General features: G+C 47.0%; 1 protein-coding gene across 2 annotated transcripts in view; it reads right to left on the bottom strand.

The window, feature by feature from the left end:
* The window catches only part of ttyh3a (tweety family member 3a), a 65,694-nt gene that overhangs the window by 13,488 nt on the left and 35,556 nt on the right, over window positions 1-16,650 (bottom strand). For both annotated transcript variants that reach the window (XM_066690222.1, XM_066690221.1), the window contains exons 5-10: window positions 16,506-16,601; window positions 12,637-12,709; window positions 11,339-11,414; window positions 5,112-5,167; window positions 3,075-3,167; window positions 2,211-2,303 (exon numbers count right to left, since the gene is read on the bottom strand). In XM_066690222.1, the coding sequence (XP_066546319.1) occupies window positions 2,211-2,303; window positions 3,075-3,167; window positions 5,112-5,167; window positions 11,339-11,414; window positions 12,637-12,709; window positions 16,506-16,601 (487 nt within the window). The remainder of the gene's footprint in view (window positions 1-2,210; window positions 2,304-3,074; window positions 3,168-5,111; window positions 5,168-11,338; window positions 11,415-12,636; window positions 12,710-16,505; window positions 16,602-16,650) is intronic.

Genomic DNA, 16,650 nt, shown 5'->3' with positions numbered 1-16,650 from the left:
TCAAGTTGCCGAAATTGAATTGTGGCTGCAAAACATACACTGCAGTTGTTTTTTTTGTGCATTTTTAAGATCATGTCTAAATGTCATAGCGTTCCCTCTTTTTGGGGCATTTTGTTTTTTTGCAAGATCTGCATAATGTGAAACACCAACGCCCAGAGATACTGTGGGTGAAGAAAAAAAAAAAAACATCATAAAAAAAGTGTAACTATTGTTGCGCAAAACCTTAACATCCCCAATTTCAAAACATGACCTTTAACCCCTTTCTGAAGTGGACTTTTGAAGAGATGCATTTTAAACACTTGTATGTCACCACATCGTTTTTCTGACCTGCTGCAGCGCCTACAGCCACAAATTGCACACCAGCTGACCCAGAATTCGCCAATTAAGCACAGCTGAGCATTTGGCCGTGGCTCTCAGAATACTTGCTACTACCGGATATTCTTCCCTGCTCAACCAATCAGTGTTTGATGCAGAGCACCACCGATACACACAAGGCGCAGTTGAGGTTTTGGAGGTGTGCGCGTCGGCTCCTCTGTGGTGCTACGCTTACCCAGAAACCCCTTCTGTGCTTCGCTACGCAGAGACGTGTATATGCATCTCCACAGAAGCATAAATCAGGTTTCCGATGCTCACGGGGGTGCCTACAGGAGGGCGCAGTGTTGGGGAGCGGTGCTTTGTTTCCAGACTCCCGCTCTGACCGGCTCGGGCTGGGAACAGCGCAGCGCCTCGGAAAGACTGAGGCCAAGAGCACCGGCAGCCAAATGTGTCCAACGCACCACACACGGATAAAACATGATTTATTTAATGCGTTCACTGTTGCCGAGAGATTGGCGATGTCTCGGGGACCAAGCGGAAAGCGCAGAAAGCTCTTATTTAATGCGAGTGTGTGTTCGCTGCGCAGGGGAACGAATTACTGTAAATATTTCACAAATCCTACTGCCATTTATGAATAATGAGGGCTGCTATTTAGTGTTTCAGCTGCCTGAGTTGCAGAGAAGCTCAGAGTCTTGATTTCCATTGGCTGTGACTGAAACACAGCTCCCTCTAACCCCGCCCACGGCACCATCAATACAAGAGCCTTCACTGGAAGACTCGGGACGATATACGTGTAGATTTGCATTAAAGTGGATGGATGCAAGTTTCAAATATGCATTTATGTATGTATTATGTAACTATGCGTGTGTTTGTGTCTCTCTGAATGTATGTATGTTCATGACACCTGTCCACACATGATGGCACACTTTTGCTACCTGTCCACTCCTGGTGGCACACTTGCTGGGGAACGCTGATGGAGACAGTGGTTAAGATATGCAATATGATGTATAAATCAAAGCCAATATCCCTCAAACCCCACAGAAGCACACTGCGGTTCAGAGTTCGTTTCTTTTTCTCTCTATCTCGGTTTGAGGCTCAGTTGGAGATCAATGGCTGACTTTGCTTTCAGAGAGGACCGAGGATCTCCGCAGCTCAAAGGAAGAGCCAGTTTAGCAATTTATTTGAAGACTGGCTAATCTTCCCGTCAATAAGGGTGATTTTCAAGCACAGCACCTATTAGTTTGTGAGAAATAAATCTCCGTCGAGCTCGTCGATGAAACGCTGGGGAGAACAAATCAATATTTATTTAACAGAAATCCTCTGCGGTCTCTCAGAGAGTACATGCTACCGTTCGAAAAATAGATGTCAGCGGATCCACACGACGGACAAGTGAGTCTCCGGTGGCCGAGGGATTAACGGAGGCAAGAGAAGGAGGTCAAGAAAACGCCTTTTTCCTTCCGCTCTGAGACGCACGCGGATTATTTTTCCCATCTGCACATCAACCCTGACTATCGGGGACTGAGAAACGGTTCTGCTCTACAAAACCTGAACTGATTTGCTTTATCTGGAAAACGTCTGGAAAAGGCAAATGAAAAACACCAGATATAGATTTTGCCGGGTATTTGATTTGCCAGCTGGACAGCCGTCTAGAGAACACCGCCACTGCTGCTCCTCGTTTCGGCAGAGTCTCGCAGACCAACTACGGTTGTTAACGGGTCTTGACTAATGAGACGACTAGGCCCTGCTTTAGGAACCAGAACTGGGTGGGCCGTGGATGTAAATTACAACAAGGTGTTTGTACTGTACTACCCCCCTCCATACCATCCCATCCCAATTCCCCCAAGAGGTCTTGCCCCCCGTGTCCTCAGGACGGAGTAGCTGCTGGACTCACTCACCATGTGCAGGCTGCGGCAGTCCACCAGGGCGGTCAACTGGTGCAGCCCGATCTCCGTGGTGTTCAACACCCCCTGGATTTGCTCCAGATTCCCCTGCAGGCATTCAGAGGAGAGGAGACGTGAGAGAACGCAAAATTAAACGCATGCATACACCTATATCTTTATAAACACAGAGACAGACTCTCACACACACACAGGAGCAGAGACGTGTAATAATCATCATCATCATCAGAAGAGCAAAACTGGTATTTATAAAACTATGACAACAACAACAAAAAGAGTGAAGGTCAAGTTTCCTGGATCGTGGAGGTGACCGGGCCTCTTTCACTTACAGAGGAAAGGTTTGCCCGAGTCAGCACTCTTCCTCTCAATAGACTTTATCCCCCCACTCTCCCCCCCACCCCAGTGAGTCCAAAACTGTTGGGCAGCACTTTGCTATTCAGCGCGGCCAGTTAAAGAGATCAGCGGGGGACAAAAACACCATTCAGGGCTCTGGGAAAGAGAGACAGGGCCCCATAGAAAACCAGTATAAAAAGAAACTGAACACAGCTATACTGGGGCAGGGGGGACAGCTGTGACGTTAACTAGCAACATGCTCGTGTGTGTGTGTGTGTGTGTGTGTGTGTGTGCGTGTGCGCACTACATCCATCTGCAGTGGGGGAAGTTTAAGTTTCTTTGTTATTCCAGTGACAGTCATTTAACTGCATGAAACGCAAAACCTACACGTTGTCCTCCCCCTGCTGCAAAAAAAGAAGATAAATAAAGTTAATCCAATAACACATGGGTCGCATCAGCCGTACACGCCACACATGCGTATTTTTGTCCTCTGTGTCAGAGGCGGTGCCGATGTCACGCCCCACTCACCTTGGACTGCGGATAATCGCGGATGGCCGAACGCAGCAGCTCCACCACGTCATCCTGCATCTCCACCAGGGCCTTGTGGCTGCCAGACAGCTTCTATAAGAGGAGCAGAGACACCGTGGTCAGATGACACCCCCGCGCCGCTGTCAACTCCCACTGTGGGACCAGGGGCTGAGTGGGGGAGTGGGGGAGTGACTGAGGACAGGGGCAGATCGAACCCGTGGCCAGCATCCGGTCACAACATTATAAATGGACACACGGACCCTGGGACACAAATTGAAATTGGGCTTCAAGGCATTCAAGACAGAAAACAGGAGACACTTCTTCACACAGAGAGGCGTCACAATCTGAACAAACTCCCCAGCGATGTGGCTGAAGAGACAATTTGGGAACATTCAAAAACAGACTGGATAGGATCCTTGATCACTCGGTTATTAATGGACACCAAACGAGCACGATGGGGAGAATGGGCTCCTCTCGACTGGACACTGTGTTATGTTCTTAAATAAATAAATAAATAAACACAGCGGTCCTTCACAGTGGGGTGACTTTAGGAAGAGGGAAGAGTCCTCTGTCAACCCTCACCGAGTATCATAATTGGAATCTGCTACTTGTGAGTCCAGATTTGATTAAAAGATTAAATTCCCCGAGAACCTGACTTTCTACAGACCGATCTCAGTTTAACCTGGGAGCCGTCACAAGCCAGCGCTCTTTCGTCAGAGAAGATTCAGAAAACTTCCTTCCTCCAACCCCCTCCACAAAGTGTTAATACCGTGTGCGGAGGATCTTTCGGAAGGGAGGCCCTGCCCTGCCCTGATCACAGATCAAGCGAGGGAAAAAAAAAAGAGCGAACACTGTCAGCACGAGCTTCTACTGGCACCGGACACAGTCACGCGTAAACGAGAGCGAGGGAGTCGCCCCTCCATTAGAGGCACGCTGTGCCTCATAGCCCCTTCGAAGCGCATTAATATTTGACGGCTACTTGAGGAATGGATGTGTTCTCTCTACACCTTCTGCCTCTCTGAGCAAACAGCACTCCTGAATCTGCCAGGAAGGCTCTGAAGGCCAGGAGTCGGGCCTTTTAGCAGAGCAGGAGCAGGAACTGAGTCCCAGCACTCACGTCCGTTCCTATCAGAGAAGACGACTGTGGGAATAGAGCGCAGGGAGAGGATTTCATTCAATATCTGTCTCTCGTTGCTGTTGTTGTTGTAAATGTGTGTCAGAAACAATGAGAGCTGATTCTGCGGGAGTAATGCCCTGGACTACAGCACTGCTGTACCTGACAGAGTTTTATATTCATTCTTTAGTGCTGTAGAGAGACGTCAGCTATTACTCTGTCCGTCCCTTTAGTATTTCTCTTGTTATTCAACGTCTATACTAACAGCAGGGACCAGAACTCAAACAAACGTGTTTATATACGGCATCTGTGGGTCAATCATGCAAAGGGGTCTCTGGAGAACTGATCAAAATGTTACTGGGAGAAAAGAAAAAAATAGAAAGCAAATGTTATCAATTTAGATATATAAAATTATGGGTGGCACGAATTAATTCAATTAGTGAATGAACAACATTAGAAAACAGGTGCCCTACTTCACACGCAGTAACTCAGTGCGACTCCCATCCATCGCCGGCTTCATCACTTGAGGGACTTATCTATTTATTGTTAGTCTTTATGGGCCGGGCTCTGTTGCCTGCAGTGTCTCGACAGGATCAGAGGAGCGAGCAGATGCTTACAACCTGAGAAACATGATCATGTCCGGATCCGGAGTCACTGCTCCCGAACTGCTGGCTGATGTTCAGATCGGTAACAGACATGGGTCAGAGGCCTGAGGTGGCCTCAGTAATATGAGATTTAGTCCTCAAAGAACAAGAGCAGCACCAGACAACGGATTACGGTCAAACAGTTTCTCTTGATGCCCTGATGGTGTACTTCTGGTTTCTCTCTGCTCTGGCCTGGGCAGGTATCGGAGGGGTTTTTAACTAGAAAGGAACTGTGACCATGAAGGGGTAATAACTAAATAAATAAATAACCAGACCAACCTGCTGGAAAGGGTTGGGAGATCCGATGCTGCACTTCAGGTAGTACTGCAGAATATCTGAAATAAAGAAAGGAAATGTTAGAATGGTCAAAACTAGCACCACTGACACCTCCAAGCACGGTCAACAATGACCCCTGGGTCTGATCTGACGAGTTTGGAATAATTGGCTTCAAAATCAAACCCAACAAACAAACCAGAAAAAAAATAAAACAATAAGTGCACAAGACAGATCTCACATGAAAGCTGCTACAGATGCGCTTCACGCAGATCGCTGCATCTTTAACCCATAGCCCACATACTTGCTTTTAAAAACAATCATGTTTGGTGTCTTTTTCCCCGCACCCCTCCTAGCTCGGGATATTCTGCAGAGACGCCGGACCGCCTGCCAGCCAGCCGCGGTGAGGTTACAATCGGCTCTTTATTTCCCAAACAACAACAATCACCTGGGGGGAGACGGTGCCGAGAGATCGTACAGAAATGACGCATCTCGGTACTGTGTGCTCTCCAGGGAGAAAGCGCATCAATAAATACATACATACATGCATACATAACCAGGAGGGCTTCCTGTGCCTTCCTTGGCCTGGCACTCATATTTGATTCACTAGACCATCTGAATTACCTTATTTCAATATATATTCATGAAAGGCAATCGGGCACAGAAAGAACCGAGTGACAATCCAGTGAAACCTATATTGAGATAGATCTCTATTTACTGTGCACAGGGTGAGCTGTAGGGTTTTGCAGAGAAAATAAATAGTTAATCTACTAAAGAAATATCTGAATAAATAAGAAAATATCGCAAACTATATCGCAAGATGGCAAGTGATCCATCGAGTTCCCGACACGTGCAAGCCATGTGGTGTCAAACAGTGCAAAGCAAAGGAGGAGGGGTCGCGAGAGCTGTTGTGGCCGTGTTCGTCCTCGCCTACTTCCTCCGCCCCCGTATGGCCAACACTGGCTGCCACAGCTGTCTGTTCTTCACAGATACATTTTCTGCAGAAGCACTTCAATAGGAATCACAGACACCTAACAGAACAGCCAAACCACAATCAGGTAACACACTGTGGGATTGTAATATCAGTGGAGGAACCAAAATACCAAACATCCCTCTTTCCTAGAACGCGTCGACTCCTTGACTGCCTCACATGACTGAACATCTTTTAGACGTGTCCCGTGGGAAACAACGCAGCGCTACTGTAAGGAGAAACAAACCCACATGGCTGTATTTACATTATAACTCCACTGTCCTCAAGGTGGTGGTTGAGTAAAGCGGGCTGAGCAAGTTATTTTAAATGGCTTCCAGAAGCAAAGGACAACTCCGTGGATGTTCCCCTCCGGGCTGCAGATTCCGGTGAGGTCAGGCTGGCCGCACGAAAATTAACATCTGAACTGATTAGGACACGATCGATGAATGTTAATTTGACTGCGAAGGGAACTGACGGAGCGTGACTTCAGAGAGATGAGACAACAGGTCTGGAGAACCAAGAGCACGTTTATCTATAAAAATATATAATCTATATACAAATAGTAATAATGATGATAAAAAAGGATATTGGATTCTGTAGGGAAGATGAAGGATTACATCTGTAATATCACAGGCAGTGTGATGGTATCTCAGTTTATTGCATTTCCGTGGACGGGAAGGCCAGAACCACATACCTGAGCTCAATAAAACAGCAGCTCATGTCCACGCTGATTAAAAGGCATGTGGACTTTATCTGCAAGGGACAGATCAAGGGAAAGCAATCTCGTGTGTGATGACAGTGGGTTCTGACAGCAAGCGAGCAAGGCAACCGGCTTTTCAACATTCAAAGTGAGCTCCAAAAAAAAGCACCTTCGAATTCCTAATTCCCAGGGAACTCCCGAAACGAGATTGTAAGTCTATTACGAGTCGGAGCCGCTCTGGTTTTCAGGGAGAAACTCGATGAGAAAAACAGAAATAGCCATCCTTTCCTCTTTGCGTCTTCTGGTGAGTATTGTAACCGCCACCCAAACCAGTGAGAAACGGGGTTCAGTGACGGCTGATGCCCTCAGAGAAACTGGACAGACAAGGTCAAGGCAAGGGGCCGCACCTCACTGCAGGCAGGGGGAGAAGACAAGCATTGAGTGATGAAGACTTTTTTTGTTTTCCGTTAACACTTCCCTTGACCGGTGGCAATCCAACTCTGAACATAAAGCCAGAATAATAGCTTTTCCAGGTGCAGGTTCATGGATATAATTTGCCTTTCATTCCCAGGCTTTCCCATCTGCCCCTGTTCTCACATCCTGCCCAGATGATCGCTCAGGAAGCCCAAATCCCAGGATGACATGGACTGTCCCGTTTAAACACACGTGTATTCATTTTGCATCCGACGCAAGAGAGAGATACAGAAATAGAGATGGGGCGAGAGATGGACCCACGGACAGATGTTTTCAGGTAATTTTACTGCAGGGGTTTTGCTTAGAACTCGAGACCTGCCCTCCAGAACCCCCGGCACGGGTCGGAGCAGAGACACGGCGAAGCACACGCACCGGGGGGGAGCTCTCACCACAGCGCGGCTCGGGAGGAGCTGTTAGACATGTGCGGCACAGCCCCGCGTCCCCGGTGCGCTTCATAAACAGTGTAATTATGGAGCTGACAAGTGAAATAAAGTGGCCATTAATTTATCTCTACGCTTGGCCGTATACAAGCGGCTGAATGAGCTAATTTACGGCTTGTATTAATGCTTAATGTGTCAAGACTCAGATGACGGGCTTGTAATGCGTCTTGTGTGGGATCTCATAAACCCTCTCACCGCGGTGTCGTCTGACACATGATTGCCGTGGAGTTGTTGCTGTTGTATTTTTTGCGATGCACGCGAAAGAGAAAAGCTTCTGTGGTCCGATACGGGACACTGACAGCGCTTACTGGGCAGAGCGAGTGCGATCAGAGGAACGGCGCAGTACAGAAGACGCTCGGCTCCGGTCCCTCAGGCTTCGTGCATCACGACTTGCATGCAGATTGAGCTCTGCTGTGCTGGACCCCCGGGCCCTCGGCTCCTAATGAATTGAAGGACAGCCTTGTTTCCCAGTGTGGATCATCTGTTCACATGCTTATGAAAAACATTCAGCTCCGCAAGGCCTCTGACAGGGCCTCGTTGACTGATGAGGCGATGAGGGGGAATCGTAACCGTATTGAATAAATACAATCATAAATAAACAAACGTAGACACGCATAGATTCATGCATAACAGTTCACTTCATATAAATGCAGTGCTTAACCGTTGTCGCTGAATTTTGGCTTTATAACGTGATTCTGGCATTAAGTTCCCCAGAGAATGAATTCTGATTAGATTGCAATTCTGATAAGATTGCAAACACACTGGATTTAGGAGGCCCTTCTGATTTCTCACACAGAGAGAGGGAGAGGGAGAGGGAGAGAGAGAGACCCAAAGGCAAGGCTAAAGCCGTGCTTGCCCTCTTTGTCTTCATTAGTATCAAGCTGGTGGCAGGATGGTACCATCGCTTCACTGAATTAGGATGTGCATTTAGAGTAAAATGCCATAATACCACAAACTAAACTCAGGGTCAGATAAGGTTACATCCAGTGAATAACAAGAACAACAAAAATGTTTTTTTTCCCACCTTCAGGACACGTACAGGGACCAATACGAGGCCAGGCGAGTTTGCCGACTGAAGGAACAGCGAGATGCGGGAAAGAGGCTGTTTTTTTAAATGCCAGTAGACAAGGTTGAAGCGATTTTCTGTGGAAAAAAATGGAGACCTCGGCTTCTCTACTAAAACCCTCCCTTCCTGGTCATTACAATGTCGTCTCAGATAAAACACCAGACAATTCAGCAAATCTATTTTAAAATGGGGTTGGAGGCATGAGTTTTATTTTTAGTCGTTTTTCTTTCTTCCCCTTTTCTAGTCTTACAGCACTGCTGTCTGCAGAAACGAGAAATGTTCAGGCAGACCTGATGCGAAAAAAGGACAATAAAAATGATACGGTGAACCAATACTGTAACACACAACAGAAAACTCATAACAAAAGGCAGTGGAAACCTGTATCTGTTCTCCAAGGGCTGTAAGATTGAAGGTCACTATCATTAAGGGAACTTCTACACTACACAGTATCCATCTCTGCCCCCCAACGCCGCCTCATCCTCTCCCGCAAAAATACCTCTCCAATCCATAAGCTTTATTGACATTATGTGTTTTGCCTCCTGGGTTCTGTCTTTTCCAATTTTACCGCTGATAACCGGAGCAGATAGTTCAATTACCCCCGAGGAGATAGAGGAGCAGAGTCCAGGTGTCACTTGAAACACACGGCTTCCCAGCAGCCCCGCTCCTGCCCGTACTTGAATGCCGGCAGGTGATTTATGGAGCCCGAGGTGGCCCCGGCACTCGGACGGATAATGCGCTCTCACCGCGGCGTCGCGAGAGGAACAGGCACGGGGCGACTCGACAGTTCCGGTGGGGGAAATAAAAGTATCGATTTGCGCATTAGAGAAAGATGGTGACTGTCTGGACCTCGCGGCTCCTCTCCCACACACCCACCCAGGCGTGATGGCCCGGTTATTTAGATACTGCCGGATCCACCCCGGACAGACAGACAGAGAGGCTTAGCGGCCGTGCGAAGGCAATCACAGCGAAAAATAACCCTCTGAGGTTTACAGAACGGAACTGAAAGCTAGGGAATTAAAGCATTAAATTATATATCTCTCTCTCAAAAAATTAAATCCCTCTTTAGAGCATCGAATGGATTTTCTTTCAACTGCTCAATTACAACAAAGACTCGGTTAAGGTGCTTCTCAGCAGAGGACAAACAAATCACTCCAGACTGGTGTATTAAAGGAACATGAGAGTAAAGCACCCCAGCTAAACAGAAGAGACAGAAGATATCACAGTTAAATTAAAATCGATAAATAAAGGGTTTCAGTAGAGTCCACTCCTTATGGCCCTCTTCTCTTTCAGATCCATCACCTCCAGGTTACTCACGAGGCTAATATACAGAGTGAAATGGGAGACACACGTGCTTCGAATAAGAGCTGCCATCGTTTCCCACCGAGGGCAAGCGAAAAGCATGTCCAGTCAGGGCCCTGGGAGTGTGAAGGCCGAACCTCTGGAGGGGAAGGTCTGAGATTGTCCTCTTTTGGTTCCGGGGCAGCGTTTCTCCTGCCAAATACTCGAGCGGAAGTTTCCCTCCAGACGAGAGAATCCGTCTCAACACAGATCGCAGCACCGCTGGTCCTGTTAGCCTCAGCTTTTCCCAGGGACTGTAATGCTGGCCGTGCAAATTCCAAACTTATGGAAAACCGACAGATAGAAAACACCTGAATTCAAAACGATTATTTGCTCGACTGCCAAACCAGGAAGAATCACTTTCCCCCACAATTAGAAGTGCAGAGCAATTGACCGTTGAGTATTTTTACTGCCTTGTTAAGTTTGGGAAGGGGAGGGTTAATGACCAGAAGTACTTTGACCCTTTTTTATGCTGTGACTATCAAAATGGAATGGAAAAGGAAGTGATGTCATTTTCAGACAACAGCACTTTTTATTTCCAATTATTATTATCTTATTTTTTCTTGGCAGCTCAGACACTTCCTTTGTTTGCCACAGCGAAACGGGAAATGAGAGATGTGCCGACATTTTGTCCAATATCAGCTCTCTCACTTCTGCTTCCTGAGAATCGGAGGTTTTGACCTGAACAAGGGGTCAAAACGGGTCCCAGCGATTTCATCATAATAATAATATTATTATTATTATTATTATTATTAATATTCCATGCGTTTCTTTCAGATGATGGTGCAACTGACTTTTTAGAAAATTCCCAGAACACAGATCACTTGTTTATCAAAATCATTGTTATAGAGAATGCAGAAGTTTATTTTTGGACATTCTGGAACATGAAGCAACTCTGTGGTAAAAACTACTGTGCATTTTAATATTGTACTGTTTATTCAGAGTACATTTTTGTGCTTCACAGAAACATTGGTGTTCGTTTCGTTTATAAACCAGCTTTTAATGTGCCTTTGCTTTTTATCATCTTTTAATTGGCTGAAACGTGTAACCCTTTGCATCCTTGGGGATTACAGAGAAATGTGTTTGATCTATAAATACACATTTTGACATAATTACTTATAATTCCCACTATTTCCCCAAGAGTCGGTCATGTAGCATAACAAGGAAAAAACACTCTGGCATGTCAACAGCAATCCACTGGGCAGAGACCTTAAATCGGGCACGTATGGATTTCAGGTACCTTACCTTGATTGACCACTTCGTTCTCTTCGGTCACTTTGGAGATGTACATGTCTGGAGACACGCAGAAGTCGCTGGAGCTCTGCAGGAGAGATCACAGAGAGAGAGCAGCGTTTAGTCAAGAGCATTCAAAACACGGGAATAAATGGATAAAGAAAACAACAGAACTGTACAAATAAGCACCGCTTAACTTTAATATATTCCCAAACTTAATAAACCAGAATAAAGTGATCCAAAGGGCTGAACAAGCGAAAGAAGAAGGGATTCATCTGTTACCGCCACCATGTTGGGCCAATTGGAAGAGGCCATCGAGGACACAGAGTTTGGCGGACTCTGACAAAATTCGGCGTACATTCATCAATATCCCATTTTTTTCCGTTTAATAGCCAATTATAATAAATACAAAAATAACTGGATTAAAAAAAAAGTGTCAGACAGACACTTGACTCATGCAGCGGAGGGTTTTGACACAGATCGCACACCCTGAGGTGGGGGGTGCGTTTCTTTGCGGAGGAGCGGTTTACGGTCACATAACCGTACGGCTTCGGCTCCAGCCTGGGATTTTGTGGGTAAATCACTCGAAAGGATTAATGTGAAACAGACGCGGTGGAGGGAGAGATGCATACTGGGAAAGCTGGCAATTTGTAATTCAAATGCAGTGCCTGAATAATCAGCTCGAAGACAGGAGGCGAAGGATTTACATCTACGAAATATAAAGTTTTTAATAAAGGGAAAGAGGAAATGGCCTCAATCTTGGCTGACAGGCATATTTATATGAAAAAAACAGTGTCTTGTGTCTTGTACTCATAAAAGGAGACCATTGTTTCGCTTATGACTAACGTAAGAAAAAACCCTGACCGCTGAAGAGACGCAGACTTGACTAATCGTCTCTGTGGTCGTCTCCTGGGACGCGGCACTTGGTGAGCTCTTGACGGGAGCACCCCGGGGGGAGTCGCAGCTCGGAAACCCAATCCCTACCACAGCTCTTCTGAACTGGTATCCCTGACAGTACAGCGTGGTTTCATTACCGTCTGCAATTGGGTTAACTGATTCCAGCTCCAGCCACATTCCTGCGACTTCACACAACTCAGCCTTTCTACCCTCGAGCTCCCTCTCCTTCTCATTTCCTCTGCTATGTTCTAAGCGGTACATCCACAATGATAAACACACGCTGGCACGGCCCGATGGACAGAACTGAGCTCTGTGGGAGGAGCGCGATTTTTAACCCCACCAATCTCCCAGTTCTCACTGCAAGAGTTCGTCTACAACACAAGAAAAACAAACTTTTCCCTGGAGAAACTCACCGCAGAGACAGCCAGCTCCAGGCCCAGGGAACCCCAGCTGATAATGAGGGTCAACACACCCAGGAAACAAACACTGTGGGGAGAGAGAGAGACAGAGAAAGGCAGCCAGCATTAAAATTAAGAACTTCAGTTACAGGGCAAAACAAGCAATTGCATAGTTGACTTTTGCTGGTGGTCAAATCACCAGTGACATCACTAATCTGGCCTCCAGTCTTGCACTAGGTGCACTGCCACCAACCCCACCCCACCCTCACCCCCTCCTTTCACTGCTACAGTTCAAGGGCTATTTGAAGAGAGACAAACACCCCCTGAAAGGCAGCGAAGGCCCTAACAATTACCACAGTTGTGTAATACCCCAAGGCCTCCCAGCAGAGCGCACTGCACCTTGACGTCAACAACCAAGACCAGTTCCTGCTAATTTGAGCAACCCGAAGCAACTGACTGCAGGGTCCCACAGTGATCGACAGTAGCTGAGCAGAAGCACGCAGAGCCAGGGTTCCCTGGAACTGGTAACGCTCCCAATGGCGTTAAACTGCACTTGACACGGTGGACACAGGAAGATCTGTGACCTCGCTTTATTTATTATAAATCTGCCTCTTCCTTAAAGGCTGAGGACCAGTGCCTGGGATTGTAGAAGTCTTAGGCTATAGAGGTCCTGGTCTCCATTGAAACCACTGTCAGACGTAGCATTGTACAATTGCATTGCGCATGTAGGTCAAAGCCTTAAGGCAGGGGTGCGCGCTTAATGCACACACACGGTGTCTCGATTCACAGGCCATGTTCTCTCTGTGCTGCAGGTGGAAACCTCTTGCAGGACGACAGCAGTCAGCGCTTCAGCTGTCCTCAGCCGAGCCAGGAAGTGAGGAGAATCCCAAGAATGGGCCGCTGCCCCGGAGCTGGACGGCCTGCATCCATTTCTGAAGCGAGACAGAGGATCGGACCGAGACGGAGTTTCTCTGTGTGCAAACAAGTTACACGCCACAGTTATTTTCTGCATCGCAATGGTTCCTCCTCAACAGGCACCAATATGTATCGGCACCTTCACCCTTTCCGTTTATTCCACTCTACACCACCCAGCCATGTCTAGACTTCCACACTGACAGATTAACTCCCTGTCACTCTCGGCTCAGTCTTCGGTCTTTCTCTGGCTTTCAATTCCTTCTCACGCCCGGTCGACTCCCATGGAAAATTAATACGCTGTAATGACTGGTATAAAAATGTAATTAAACCCATCCCAAAGAAGGTGTAGGTCCTGGAGAGTACTGGAGAGATACCACCCTGACAAAAACTTTGGTGTTGTTTTCTTGATTAACCTTTGAAATGCTGCTGCAGATCTCAGAGAGAACTGACGCACACAGACACACGGCCTTGTTAGTGATCACGTCACAGCCTGACTGGCCTTACTGTTCAATCACAAGCTCACGGTAAAAGCCAGATAACGATGATTGGATGAGATGAGGACCCGACCAACACAGGGTTAACAACAAACTCCCTTTGCACTAGAGTGGCACCCATTTCAGGGGTTTGATGGGTCTCGTATTTTCAAAATTATGCACAATTGTTTTAGAGAGATTTACACTTTATCTTTCACTCTTTTCAGCCTCGGTCGTGAGAGGCCTTCCCTGTGCGCTGCTTCTCACACTTCCTGTGACAAAGAGAGCAACTGTGCAAACACAACCTCAGTGTCTGACCCCAGTGTGATTGCCTGAGCCCCCTAGCTTGCTGGACATGGGCTCAGGGGCTCCGGGTTAGCGTCTGTCAGAAGACCTCCCTTCCTGAGCTCATCAGAATTAAGGATAAAGAGGTCGGGAACTCTATGGCTAAATCCTTCCCATCTGTCCCCTGTACGGCTAATTTATCATCATCTCGGGGCGGATCAATACTATAACTCAGTGCGATGACATGGTGAGAGTCTGAGGAACACGTCTGCTCCTGTCCCTCTGATAACGATTTTTTCCCACACGTGTTGTTTTTCCCAAATTCGTGGCATACCCCAAATCAGAACATTCTCCGTGGCAGGTTTTAATTAGGGACAGATAACCCACTGATTTTACACAACGATGTGTATGTAGTTCAAGGCCTATCCTTTCAGCACTGAAATGCAACATACATTTTTAGGCGTGAAGATAATTAATGTTCATATCAAAATGAAAAGAAGAAAGAAATTGGAATGATACATTTGGCCAAGTTTAGGATGAGTTAGAAGTACAAACGAGGCACTGCACAGATTAAATGATCAGGCTTACTGCAACACAGCGCTGGTTTGAATCTGTTGGCCTGGCCTCCCTTATTAGTCTCAGAACAAGCTTGTGTGAATCAGTGACATGAACAGTATTATGTCAGACTGTGACCCTTGTCAGCTATAACTCGCCGTTAATCTCCAGGTATTGAGCGTCTCCGTGGCCTCGCTGGCAGAATTACACGAGATCGTACAACCCGAGCCGAGAGAAGAGAACACCCTCTAGTCACTCGTTCCTCGTTCACAAGAAAGAGGGGGAGGAGGAGCGGCCGTCTCTCGCCTGCACTCACGACACACACAGCCCGTAATCAAGTGTGTTCCCGCGTGCCGCCCACGCCCCGGCTGAGCTGCGAAGGGGGACGAGGCGAACCCGAACAGCGGCGCTGTAAAATATCACTGTCGGAAATCTGAGTCACATAATTGAGTGTCTCAGGCGATGCTCTTCCCTGCGAGCAGAAGCCAAATCTATAAACGAGCCGTCCCTCCGAACCTCTGCCTACACAATCACACAGAGTGTGTGTGTGTGTGTCTGTGTGCGGCATCACCGGGTCGCATTTCACAAAAGATCAAATCAGTATTGATACTGGGACTGCCTTGAAAGCAGAGCTAAAACACTCCATTCCATCAATGTGCCATCTCTGATAGATAGGATTATTATAGATAAATACACACACCCTGCTGCTCCGTCCAATAGAAAACTGCCGACGCGTTTGCTTCTCGTCAGTATAATTTTATAAAGGGGATTTTGTTTCCACATTGTTCGCCCCATGGTGCTCGTTTGGTGTCCATTAATAACTCAGTGATCAAGGATCCTATCCAGTCTGTTTTTGAATGTTCCCAAATTGTCTCTTCAGCCACATCGCTGGGGAGTTTGTTCAGATTGTGACGCCTCTCTGTGTGAAGAAGTGTCTCCTGTTTCTCGAATGCCTTGAAGCCCAATTTCCATGTGTCCCCCGGGTCCGTGTCCGTGTATCTTTCTCTTGATATTTCGTTGCATACCTCTATTAAACCATTTTGGCCAATATTTTTTGGTCCTCAATTTGCTAAGTTTTGGTATAAATTTCTCCTGAGCCTCAAGTAGTATATTCTTAAAATATAACCATCCATTTTCAACTGAATCTGTATCCAGTGTGCTCCAGTCTACCTCTTCTAGAGGCCTTTATCCAGCAGTGGATAGATATATATCAAAAATCTACACACACAGACTCTTCAATGCTCAATAGGTACGGGCAGTTCTCTAACACCAATGCGTGTTCTGTAACCTTTATTAACAGATGTCTCGCTCAAACCTGAAGCCCTGACGCATCCCTCACCCTGCAGTGACAGAGACCGGTCCCTGGAAGTGACAGCCGATGAACAGGAAGACAAATGTCCTCTCACTCCCGAATCCTCACCTCAGTAGCTTATATAACCCACATCAGTGATATCTCAATGATGGATGTGATAAGTATATAATAAGAGCTATAATAAAAACAGAACAAGTATAAATGTGTGAGAATTAAAATTTGTTCTGGTTTTGATCCTGGAGAGACTGAAGATTAGCCGCCCAATGAGCAGAGGGGTCTGGCAGTCATGTGACCCGACTCACCCAATGAGCAGAGTGGTGTGGCAGTCATGTGACCAAACTCACCCAATCAGCGTTCCCTTGGAGTTTCGGATGAGCCCGAACAGCACCAGCAGGCAGATGAGGACGTCGAACAGGAGCAGGCCCAGGTACGTCAGCCACCTGGTGGGAAACGGCTAACGTCAGCAAGCGGTACTGAGACACACACGGC

Source organism: Amia ocellicauda, chromosome 17 (assembly GCF_036373705.1).
Source record: "Amia ocellicauda isolate fAmiCal2 chromosome 17, fAmiCal2.hap1, whole genome shotgun sequence".
NCBI lineage: Eukaryota > Metazoa > Chordata > Actinopteri > Amiiformes > Amiidae > Amia > Amia ocellicauda.
This window is presented reverse-complemented; position numbering and strand designations above follow the sequence as displayed.